General features: G+C 24.5%; 3 protein-coding genes across 3 annotated transcripts in view; 2 read left to right on the forward strand and 1 right to left on the reverse strand.

Moving 5' to 3' along the window:
• Positions 1-3,282, forward strand: part of LOAG_18715 (hypothetical protein) — a gene marked incomplete at both ends in the record, with an annotated part of 4,240 nt that extends 958 nt beyond the window's left edge. Inside the window, 4 exons of the mRNA XM_020451379.1 lie at positions 134-230; positions 1,589-1,684; positions 2,216-2,381; positions 3,182-3,282. Coding sequence (XP_020304841.1) covers positions 134-230; positions 1,589-1,684; positions 2,216-2,381; positions 3,182-3,282 — 460 coding nt within the window. The remainder of the gene's footprint in view (positions 1-133; positions 231-1,588; positions 1,685-2,215; positions 2,382-3,181) is intronic.
• A 1,854-nt stretch (positions 3,283-5,136) lies between these two features.
• LOAG_08724 (hypothetical protein) lies at positions 5,137-5,586 on the forward strand (the record flags this gene model as incomplete). Its single annotated transcript, XM_003144254.1, has 1 exon — positions 5,137-5,586. The coding sequence occupies one exon, from the start codon at positions 5,137-5,139 to the stop codon at positions 5,584-5,586; it is 450 nt and encodes a 149-aa protein (XP_003144302.1).
• A 1,750-nt stretch (positions 5,587-7,336) lies between these two features.
• LOAG_08725 (hypothetical protein) lies at positions 7,337-11,023 on the reverse strand (the record flags this gene model as incomplete). Its single annotated transcript, XM_020447785.1, has 6 exons — positions 7,337-7,468; positions 8,128-8,231; positions 9,394-9,542; positions 9,862-10,039; positions 10,715-10,849; positions 10,960-11,023. 6 exons carry the CDS (start codon positions 11,021-11,023, stop codon positions 7,337-7,339), a joined length of 762 nt encoding a protein of 253 aa, XP_020302022.1.
• Positions 11,024-11,911: the final 888 nt, after the last annotated feature.

Genomic DNA, 11,911 nt, shown 5'->3' on the forward strand with positions numbered 1-11,911 from the left:
TTTTTTCATTTCATTTTTTCAAATTATTTTTCAGATTTTTAATTTTGTAATATTTCCTGATAGAAATTAAATTTTCCTTTTAAATTAATATTTTGATAAAATTTTAACTTTTTAAATTAAATTAATTTTATAGACAAAGTAAACCATTAAGAGTATTGGATGAGCGACGAGCACTTGCAATGGCATCACCAACAGCTGCTGAACTTCCAATAAAAGGACGAATATTACGGGTTAATGAAATTTTTTTTTTTTATTCCAGTTCATTATTTTCAATTTATTTAAATTTTGATTGAGCATTCCGAATAAGTTTTCTTTTTTTTTTAAATTATGAAAAGCTTATAATACTGAAAAATTGAAATTATTTGAAAATATAAATTTTGCTTAATTTTTATTTATATTTTAAAAAAATTTCCATTTTAACCATAACAAACATTGAGGAATTTATTTTAAATTTTTTAATTTATAATATCACAAATTTGATATAATTAAAGTCTTTATTATAATAAATTTTGTTAAATACAACAATGAACTTAGGTCATTAAAAAGACAAATTAATAATGATAACCGATATTCAATATCATTCATGTAACGAACGTATTTGAAATACATTTTTAAAATGGTTTTGGCATTCATGACTTCTTAGCCCGCTCTCCCGCTTCCCCGCTCTCCCGCTTCTTTGAGTAAAGAGGATTCTGGTATAGTTCTGAGATTATAAGAATTATCATGTAGAATGGAACTTCTCTTTGTTAGAGCACATAGGTATAATAAATGCACAATTTTAGCTTACATTGTACAGTATATTCAAACATATAACATGTTATAATCAATGATAACAAATTAATAACAAAGGGATTATTGATCGATCGATCATGATTTTAGCCGAAAAAAATAATTGTGATAAAAAATTTTTGGAATTGTACTTGTAATATTTGTAAATGTAAATTGAAAAATTTCAAATTTAAAAAATCAAATTTAAAATTTTAAAGTTATTTAAAAGCATTCACAAATGCATAGATTACTATTTACAATTATTTTTAGGCTTGATTGTTTCAAATTTCTAAATTTACTATGTAGTTTGTGTAAGTTGTAAATTAACAAAAAGTACTGAAAAGAGATATTAATGTGTGAGTATTCCAATTTCAATTATTACATTAATTAATTATAAATTTCTTTTTTTTTTTTGAATAAGCATGGAATGAATATCATTTTAAAAAAAGTAAAATTTGTATTGAACGAATTAATGATAAACTTATGATTGAGAAGTTTGGAATTTAATATTACTGAATTATCAAATGTAAAATGTATAATTTTACTGCCTAGAAATAAGCAAATTTAAAATATTGAAGTTATTTAAAATTAAAATTTTCAAACATTTTTTAATACAATTTATTGTAGCTATATAGCATTTGAATGAATGATGAATGTTGTTTACAACATTAATATTAATAATTAGCATAAATGACCGGACTGATTATAGGCATATTTGATATGCATATAATCCATTATAATTATGTTTATATGAATTTTTCATAAATATGTAAATTTTTAATTCGTAATTATAAATTTTAATAATTTTTCAAAATTTTAGGATCCAAATGAAGCATTTTTGGAATGTTGCATGGATCGGCAGTTACCAGATGCATGTCTTAATAAATGCAATTTTAATTATTTCAATCAACAGGCCGTATGTTTCCATGTTTTGATTTCAAATACCCAAAAAAAAAAATCAACGAATTGAAATTTTTTCTTTTTTTTGTTAAATTTACAAAGTGATTTTAATTATTTTAATATAAAAGAGAAAAGAAAAAAGTGAAAATTTCAAAGAAAGAAAAAGTTGTGGAAAACAAAAAATTTTTTAAATTACAATTGAATAAAAGTTTCAGTTGGAAAAAAAATTTTTTTAAGAATAAAATCGAACGATTTTATCATCTTTTAACTATTATTAAAAAAAATTACGCTATTTGACGAAATGATACAATAGTGGTTGACAATCTTTAAGACTTTAATGATGATGATGATGATGTAATTGGTATGTTTTGAAAGATATTCCAAACGCGGTAAAATAAGGCGCTCTTTTGGCATACTTTACTCTCTTCCTTTTCTTAAATTCAAAATTTAAAAATTATATTTGATAGAAATTTAGTCCTTATAACATATGCAATAGGTATGTATGATAATTTTAAAGTTTTCAAATAATAAAAAATTAACATTTTAGTTAATGTCAATGTATTTGCATCAAGATCAATGTCCAATGAAAGCAATGAGAGATATGCAATTTTGCGCTGCGCAAGGACGTGATCATAGATCATGCTGTTTGCGGAATGGTGTAACGACAACTTTAGCTGGCGCAAAATGTTTAACATTTTGTGATCAAAGGCCTGGTAAAAGTTTTTTCCCTTTTTTTTGTTAACAATCATGAAATTTATATCATTGCAAATACCTAATTTAATTTTGCAGCAAGGAATTTTTTTTTTTGTTTTTGTTCCGTTTTATTATTTAATTTCTAATTAAGCTTTTCCCAAGGATTATTATTTGCAAACGTTTAAGATTATTTATGACAAGCAAAAAAAAAAAAACTACCGTTTAATCATTTAACAGAAATTGATGAAATGTATTGGAATTGCATGATAATGCTAGTAAAAAGCTGAATAATTTAAATTTAAATTAAATCAAAAATTATATACTTGACCATATAACTTGAAGGTTTCTTTAATATTTCAAATTTATCTGTTATAAAATTTGCACTAAAATGAAAAAATTACATCGGACATTGAAACTTTGTTAAAAATTAATTAATATCATATTTTCAATCAGTAAATATGAATTGTTAAAAAAAAGTTTTAAAAAATAATACTTTTGCAAGATCCAAAAATGATATTATTAATTAATCTAGTGGTATCATTTCTTTTTTTTCTTTTTTACTGTAATAGTATTCTTTTTCCCTCTTACCATTTATTTTGACTAATAGAATAAAAAAAAATTATAATCTCAAAAAATAAATGGCAAAAAAAAAACCATCCGAAAAAAATTCTATGTAATTTCAAAATTTAATTTTTTCTTTTTCACATCTTTAAAGTTATGTCAATCAAAATGTTTGTTTTTCCTATTTTTCTTTCTTATTCCCATGTTTGATTTTTATTATTATTATTACTTTTTTCTTTTTTTTTTTTTTTTTTTCTAGGCAATGTAACACAACTGGATATATCATTTCTTCCATGCTTCGATCGTTTTGAAAATATGAAGGCTTGCTTTTGGCATGATATCATTCGTTACTTCCGGTGATTTCAATTTTTGCAGTAAATATACATATATACAAAGAGATGATGACAGTGATAATGACATAATGATAATGATAATGATGATGATGATGGTAGTGAAAGTATATTTTCAAAAATTTTTGATTTCTAAAATTATATCCTAATTAATTGTTTTCATTTACAAGCTGTATTAATCCATTAACGTTTTGCTTATCTTAATCAAGGAAATATAGTATTTAAAAATTTGGTGATATGAATTATTTTATTTCACAATCTTCATTAACCATTTCTTTTTTTAAATCCAAATCAAATAGTAATAATAATAATAATAATTAATTATTATAATTTACAAAATGTACGACTTGTTGTTGCAAATAAATAATAAATTAAATATGCCCACTTCGTGTTCATTTTGATATTTTAATGCAAAATAAATATCTTATTACTTATTATTAATGAAAAGTTTATTTGCTAATAAATAATAATAAAAAATATCAAAATATTTTCCATTTTTCAATCTCTTTTCTTTTTTCTTTTTACTGCAATGCATATTAAGGATTATTTTAAGTATTCAGTTACTTTATTGGTTGTTAATTACTTGTGTTTTCGTTTATTTGTGGGAAAAGATTTTTTTCGCAAATAAAATTTAATTATATATGAATAATTTGCAGCCTCTATTCATGTACATTTATTAAATTATAACTTTTTGAATCAAATTTTTAAACAATTTCTTGACTTTGTTAATTGGTACATTTAAAATTTACAACAAAACTATTTGTCAAATTTGAATTTAATAACATTTTTTTTTGCATAAATTTCACCAATTTCTAATTGAAATTGGCTAATAGTTAAATGGAATTTTTTTGCATTTTACAAATTTCTGCTTTTTGCATTCAAAAAAGCTTCCGCTTCTTACCGTAATCTTAAAATTTAAATTGGTAATGTTTAGGTGAGTTTGTATACACACACATACATATACATACACACATACACACACACACACACACGTATATGAAACAATACGGAACACACACATGCGTACGCATACATACATATTGTATAGTCGTAGATACAAGCAGACACACTCATACATTTACATATTCGCAGATACAGACAGACACATCCACACATATGCACAGACACAGACAGACGTACACATACATTCACAGAACATATACATACATACATAAGTTTGCATCATACCAAAACTCTCATAATTTTCGCATATAAATGTATAGATAAATACACATATGTATAGGGACACATAGACACAGACACACACATACACACATACATACATACGCGACATACTTATATGTGTAGTAAAAGTATGACAATTTCAATATATATGTGATAATATACTGAAATGTGATAAGCTAAATGATGAAAATATAAAAGAGTGTTTGCATTAAAAGTGATGATTTATGGATTTGAAATGAAAAGAGCGAAAGATAAAAATGAAAGAAGAAAGAAAGTGGAAAAGCAATAAATGTCAAAGCTTTCTGAAAACTTTCTTTCTTTTAACATATCTTCTCAATATCTCTCACATATACATCCTTCAATGAATCAATGCCCTTTATTGGACCGCAATTCCAATTTCACCATTTTCTTATTTTGTTTGTCTTTTTCACCACTTCAAACATCATCCGCTAATACTACCCATTTTTGATTCCGCCACGTCATTCATCCATTCATCCATCTCCATCCATCTATTCATTCAACCATCCATTCCAACCACCCATTCATCCAGTTCACACATCCATTCATCTACCCAACCATCCGTCCATCGTCGTCCATCCGTTATCCACCCGTCCGTCCGTCCGTTAATCCCTCAATCTATCCTATCCGTCCATTCGTCCGTCACTCCATCTGTCCATCAATGTGTCCGCTCATCCGCCACTCCATCGACCCGCTCTCAACCGGTCTGCCTATCCTCGGTCAATCCGTCCATCCGTCCGTCCGCCCGTCAACTCATCCATCCGTCCGTCCGTCAATCCTTTCATCCGTCCGTCCGTCAATCTGCCCATCCGTTCTTCCCTCAACCCGTCCATTCGTCTACCCGTCAGTCCGGTTGTGCGTCCGTCAATCCGTCTGTCCATCAATGTGTCCATCCATCTGCCCAACCAATCCGTCTATCCGTCAATCCATCTGTCCATCAGTGTGTCCATCCGCATCCACCTATCCTCCAATCTGTCTCACCGTTCGTCCATCAATTCATTTCTCCATCTGCCTTCCCGTTATCCATCAATGCTTCCATCCGCCTGTCCGCCAATCCGTCCACCTGTCCGTTCGTTATTTCGCCTATCCGTCCGTCAATGCATCCATTTGAAGCATTCTACTCCGCAGTTAAACTTATCTTTCCATCAGTAAAAAAACAATTTTTCTTCAAAAAACAAAAAAAATGGTTTGACGGCGATAACAAAACCCCTATTATTGCTTTTTTCCTTGACTTAATAATTGTTTTTTTTTTTTGACAGAAAAAAAAAAATGAAAGAAAAAAAAATTTTTTTTTGTTTTTTCTTTTTGCAGCAGTTATTATTTACATTCACTATATTCCAATATAAAAACACTATTAATTCGCTTTTTTCTCTCTTTTTTTTGACTTCTTTTTTGGCTTAAATGTTTAAAAAAATGCGAACTTTTCCACATCTTTTGTCTTTTTTTTTGAAAAAAAAACTCAATAATTTACAAAATTCAATTTTAAATAACAAAACAAAAAAACGTTTTGTTTCAAAGAGTAAAACGAAAAATTTTTTTTTTGTTTTTTTCTGGTTTGTTTAATTTTTACAGATTCTTTCCCTCCTTAACATTTCAAATTGTGAATTTTTCGAACTTTTATCATTCAATTAGCAATACTCTTATTTGAACAATTTATAATTTTCAAAAATCACGTAAATCATAGTGATAATTTCAATGCATTTCGCTCATCCCTTCTTTTCTTCGTTTAATTTATTCAATTTATTCAATTTTTCCATATTTTTCCTTTTTTTCTTTTTTTTTTTACAGCCATTAATTGGAAAGAAAATGATATTTGATATGCGGATTTTTCGAATTCTTACCATTTAAACGGAAAAATTGCTACTTAAAGAATTTGTAATTTATCAAAAATTACCCAAATCATGGCAATAATGATTCCCCTGCATTTCATCTATTCAATATTTCTTCTGTTAATTTTGCTAACATCAATAATATCATCATGTTGTAATAATTCAACAAACAATGATACAAAACATACCGAACGATTGGGACAATCATTGGAACGTGATGTACCATTAACATATCGGTTACATAACGATTTATTGAAGTATTACAAGAAAGGTACACGACCGGTGATACATCCAAATAAAATTATTAATGTTACGATGAGTGTTTTCTTATATCAAATTATTAAATTGGTAATCATTTCAAAATTTATTATTTTTTTTTTCAACTTTTTCTACAAAAAAAAAAAAAGAAAAATTCACAATTTCTATTTACAGAAAAAAAAAATTGCGTACAATTTGATAATTTTTACAAAAATCAATTGCATATATTTTCAAATTTTATCAAAAAAAAAAAAGCGAACAAACTGTTTTATTTGTACAAATTATTTATAAATTAGCGAAAAAAAAATGAATTTGATTTACAACAAATTATTTTTTATTTAATATTTCATTTCATTTGCTAATCTTCCATTAACAAATATTTCTCTTATTTATATTTTAAAAAAAAAAACTCCCTTATTCGTTTTTTTTTCCAAAAAATTTTTCGTATTTATATTTCAGCTTATTTGCTTAAAGCTATTATTGAACTAATATATATATATATATCATTTTTGAAACATGGAAAAGAAAAATCATAATCATAATAATATTATAATATTATTTTAAGTAGCAAAATTATAACTTCATGAAAGCTTATGCAATCTTCTTTTAATTGAATCATCCATAAATTTTGTTAAAATTTGATAATATTTGTATTATCAAATGAGAAAAACAAATAGTGAAACTTTTAGGATGCCGTAAAGAATACTATCAGCTTATCAGGTAGTTTCGAATTGGTAAGATTTATCAATTTTTTGTTCGCTTCTTTTTTTTTTTCTAATATTCCTTTAAATAATCTTTTGTCCTTCGATATCGTTTGATCCATTTCCGGATTTCACCATTTGAATCTTCCATATATGTTTTCTCAACTAATACATTCCAATTTTTTAATTTAAAAATTCGTCGTGACTGAAAGAAAGGGAAAAATTCGCTTTTATTTGTTTATATAATATTGAAATTTATAATGATAATTTATCCTTTTCAAACTTTTAATAATTTCCAATGAAAAATATTTTTAAAAAAATATTCAATAATAACAAGAATAAAAATTTCATTTCTTTCATAATTCATCGATTAATTTTATACAAAAGTACTTTTTTTTTGAAAAAATTTGCAAAATATTATTTTTTATGTAAATTACACATATTATTTTTAATAATTGATAATTTTTTTTCTTTACTATTATAAAAATTGTTACTATTTAAAAAAAGTATCCGAAAAAATTTTTTACCAAAATTTTATTATTTTAATTTAACATCAATTAAGAGCATTTTATAATCTTATAATAAAAAATTTTTTCAACTATCAGTAAAGCTCTCGGGAATATACATCGGGAAGATATGTTTACATAAATCTATAAATAAGTATTTGATAAATGTGAATCAACTAGTATCTTTTTCTTTCTTTCCTTTTTTTTTCCTTTACGAAAATTTTATGTTAGCGTAAAATATGCAAACAATTTCAAAATGTGCAAAAGGAAAAAAAATTTTTTTTTTTATAAAACAAAAATTTTTTAAATTCAAGGTAAGGAAGGATTTAAAAAAAAAAGGAAAAAAGGAAATTGGTACCTTTTTTAAGAGATAATGAATAGCTGCTGGAATTGCATGCTTATATTTTAATGTGAGCAAAATTTCACCATTTTGTAACATTCCTTCTTCAATTGTAATTACACCTAAAATAGCAACAATAACAATGGATGAAGCTAATTAGTTAAATTAATTAAATACAGCATCAGGGGGAAAAGTAAGTGATTTACATTGTAAATCATAGTTTGAGCATAATTAGCAAAAATTACATATTAGTAATGAAAATTTTAATGTGGGCATAAGTAGGTTTGACAAAAATTAAATATCTATTAATAATGCTACCTTAATTAATGACTGTTAACTGTTAATTAATATTTAATATCAAATATTAATTGAAGTATGTGAAATTATCGTAATTGAATTTCAATTTAATTCAGTTAAAGAAAGGTAACATCTTAGCAGAAATTGGATGCTAATAACGAAATATAATGCTAATTAAAAGGAATCATTACAAAATTACAAGCATCGTCAAATTTAATATACAGACAATCATAAATGATTAATTATTGATTAAATATAGTACTAATTAAAAGGAACCATTTTAAGTTAAATTATTTCATTTCACTTACCGAATATAATCACAATCAATTCAAGAATTGAAAATTGCTAAATTATTTCATTTTATTTGATTGCCATATCTGACAATAGCTTCCTTTCTTTTGCAATTCTAATAATTTACAAATATTTATTATAATTTATAATAATTTAAATTAAAATTATATTCAAAGATTATATTCGTATATTTTGCATATTTAATGATTGAACTCTAGGCGGCAATTTGAATTGAACATTTACTTCATCAAATTGAAATTATCCAAAAATATATTTATGGTATTATTTAGACTTTTAAGTTTAAAATGAAAAAATTAGGAAAACCTTTAAACTTTTTTTCAAACTTCAAAAAAACCTTCAAGCTTTCTTTGCCTTCAAACTTTTTTTTTGTTATATTCTTTGTTCATAATTCAGTTGAAATTCCCATAGGAAACAGTAAGTTTTATATTTGAAAAGCTTTGTTTTTGCTATACTAACAATTCCAGAAATTTTTTTCTTTTTTTTAAAGAATTTCAAAAATGACAGGAAAAATGGAAAAAAAATAATGTAAATCTATAAAATATCATATAAAAAAAAACTTTTTTCATTCTTTTAAATAGCAAAAATAATTCAGGAAAATGGAAAAGTATAAAAAATATAAATTAAAAATTATCTCTTTTTTTCATTTAAAAATTATTTTCAAATTAGTAACAGTACCTGTATTACTGACCATTTCAATAGCAACCTGATCATTTCTAATTATTGATTTATTGTATTCCTGAAATCCGGTTGCTTCACGGAACGGTTTTCCAGTCATGAAACCAACTTCATTATATTCTGCTCCATCAGAAGTATATGCTCGAATTCTAAACAAGTTTTTTTTTTTTAAATCATAACTTCTGTGAATGCTTGAAATATTTAGTGGAAACGAAACTCAAACATATCTAAAATTACATAATATAATACAAAAGCTATAAATTGAAAAATTTGATACCGTAATAAAAGTTGGGTACTGTAATGTAAAAGCTAGAGATTTGAAGAAATAGGATACTGTAATGTGAAAGTATTTCAACTAAATCAATTTTTTTCCTTGTTTTGTAAAAAATGAATGCTTTTTCATTTTTTTTTTGCTTGTTTTGATCGATAAATATGTATGTAATGAATATTTCGGAAGAAAACACCGACGAAACATTAACGGGTGGACGATCGAACATTGGTACATCGGTAAGTGAAATATCCAAGACCTCCTTGTATGGTTGCTCAAATGATACCGGAAATCGATCACCGGATAATGTTTCCGTTTCCCAATGACCAATTATCCATGATATTGGTTCAAGAATAGGCGGTAATGGAATCTTTAATGCTAAAAAATTTAATACGTTTAGTAGAATATCATGTTACGATAAGCATATAACTTATCACTAAATCTGTATTGAATTAGGTATTAAATTGGATACAATTTTTTTTTAAATGCATAAAATTCAAGTGATACTTAAAAATCTCAAAAAAAATTATCGAATTACTTTAATAAGTATTTAATAATATTTGATAAGCATTCGAAATATTTTTTAAAGACAAATAAAATTAAAAAGACATGCATTAAAAGAAAATAATTGAATAAAAATAAAAGTAATATTTAAATCAAATGCTTTAATAATATTTAATAAAATTTTCAATTACTTTTTAATAAATAACTCATAAAAATATGATTTAGGAATTCAAATTTTAATACGCTTATTAAGTCTTTCCTTTTTTTATTTTAATATTGATAAGTTATCTAATTTCAATTTGTTTATCATTTTTTTCCAAGAATTAATTTTTTAATCATTATTTAATAATTTTTCATTTCATGCTACGTGTATAAAAATTATTGTTAACGTAACTGTAGGAAAATTTTGAAACAAATGAATATAAATAAAAAAATTTGTAATGTCATTATATTTAGTTAAAATAATTGATTAAAAATTATTTAAATGGAAAATATTTACCATTCCACAAGCTTTTTTCTTTTTTTCCTTTTTTTTAAGCTTAAACTAACATTTGCCATTATTTTGACATAAACCACAAGTTTCTGCGCAATTATCTTCAAAAAATGGTAAAATATGTTTAGCCCATTGGCAACGATTTTCTTCTTTCCAACGTTTACATGACTTATAGATATCTTGACAAGGTCCTAAAAATCAAAAAAAAAAGTCTTTTATTAAATTTATTAAAAATTGATTCATCAAAACCATTTTAAATTTCAAATATGCACATATTGGAAATAGTTTAATTTTCACTTACTGCGACACATGATACCCATACGACCGATTGGACAACGGCATCGATTACCGGTTAAATGTCGCATGCATTTTCCGCCCAAATCGCAAGCATTTGGTATTGATGGATCACAAAAATGTACTACTGCAAATAAAAAATTTTTTACAAAAAAAAAGAAAAAAACGATAATTATATTTGAAATTTTGAACAAATTTAAATAATTCATATTCAGCTAAGTGAATATTTTGAAATTATCCTTTTCAAAGGCATTTCTTTTGTGAATTCTACCGAATTTTTGCAAATTTAACAAATTTCTCGAAAATTTTATTCTTCTAATTAGAGTTAAAGTCTGTATTTTATGATATTTAAACAGTTTGTTAATCAAAGTATTTTAAAGATTAGATTACAAGAATAACGAAAATATAAAAAAGAAACAAAAAAAAAAGAAAATTGAATGATTACAACTTTTGCTACAAAATGCTATTTTGAAATTTAATCTTTTTTGTGCTATCTTGAAATTTGGTCAGTAATTTTTCCGATTAAATTAAACATCTTGCTCAGGTGGTCCTTTTTTTTTGCTCGTTAAAATTTAATTTTACTTTTTTTGTCACCTAATAATTTTTACCTACTTTCTTACTTCTTTTTTTTCTTCCTTCCTTTCTTTGTTTACTGCTCTAACAAATTTTGATTAATAATCCGTTGAATGTATTAATTTATTTCATTACTCTTTTAAGCATAAAATTAATAAGTATATAGGTTAAAAATGTTTACCTAAAAAGAAAAACTTACTTTTTAATAAACTAATAACTAATAATAATAGTAATAATAACAATAATAATAATAATAATAATAATAATAATAATAATAATAATAATAATAATAATAATAATAATAATAATAATAATAATAATAATAATAATAATAATAATAATAATAATAATAATAATAATAATAATAATAATAATAATAATAATAA

This window comes from Loa loa (genome assembly GCF_000183805.2).
Source record: "Loa loa unplaced genomic scaffold supercont3.462, whole genome shotgun sequence".
In the NCBI taxonomy this organism is placed as follows: Eukaryota; Metazoa; Nematoda; class Chromadorea; order Rhabditida; family Onchocercidae; genus Loa; species Loa loa.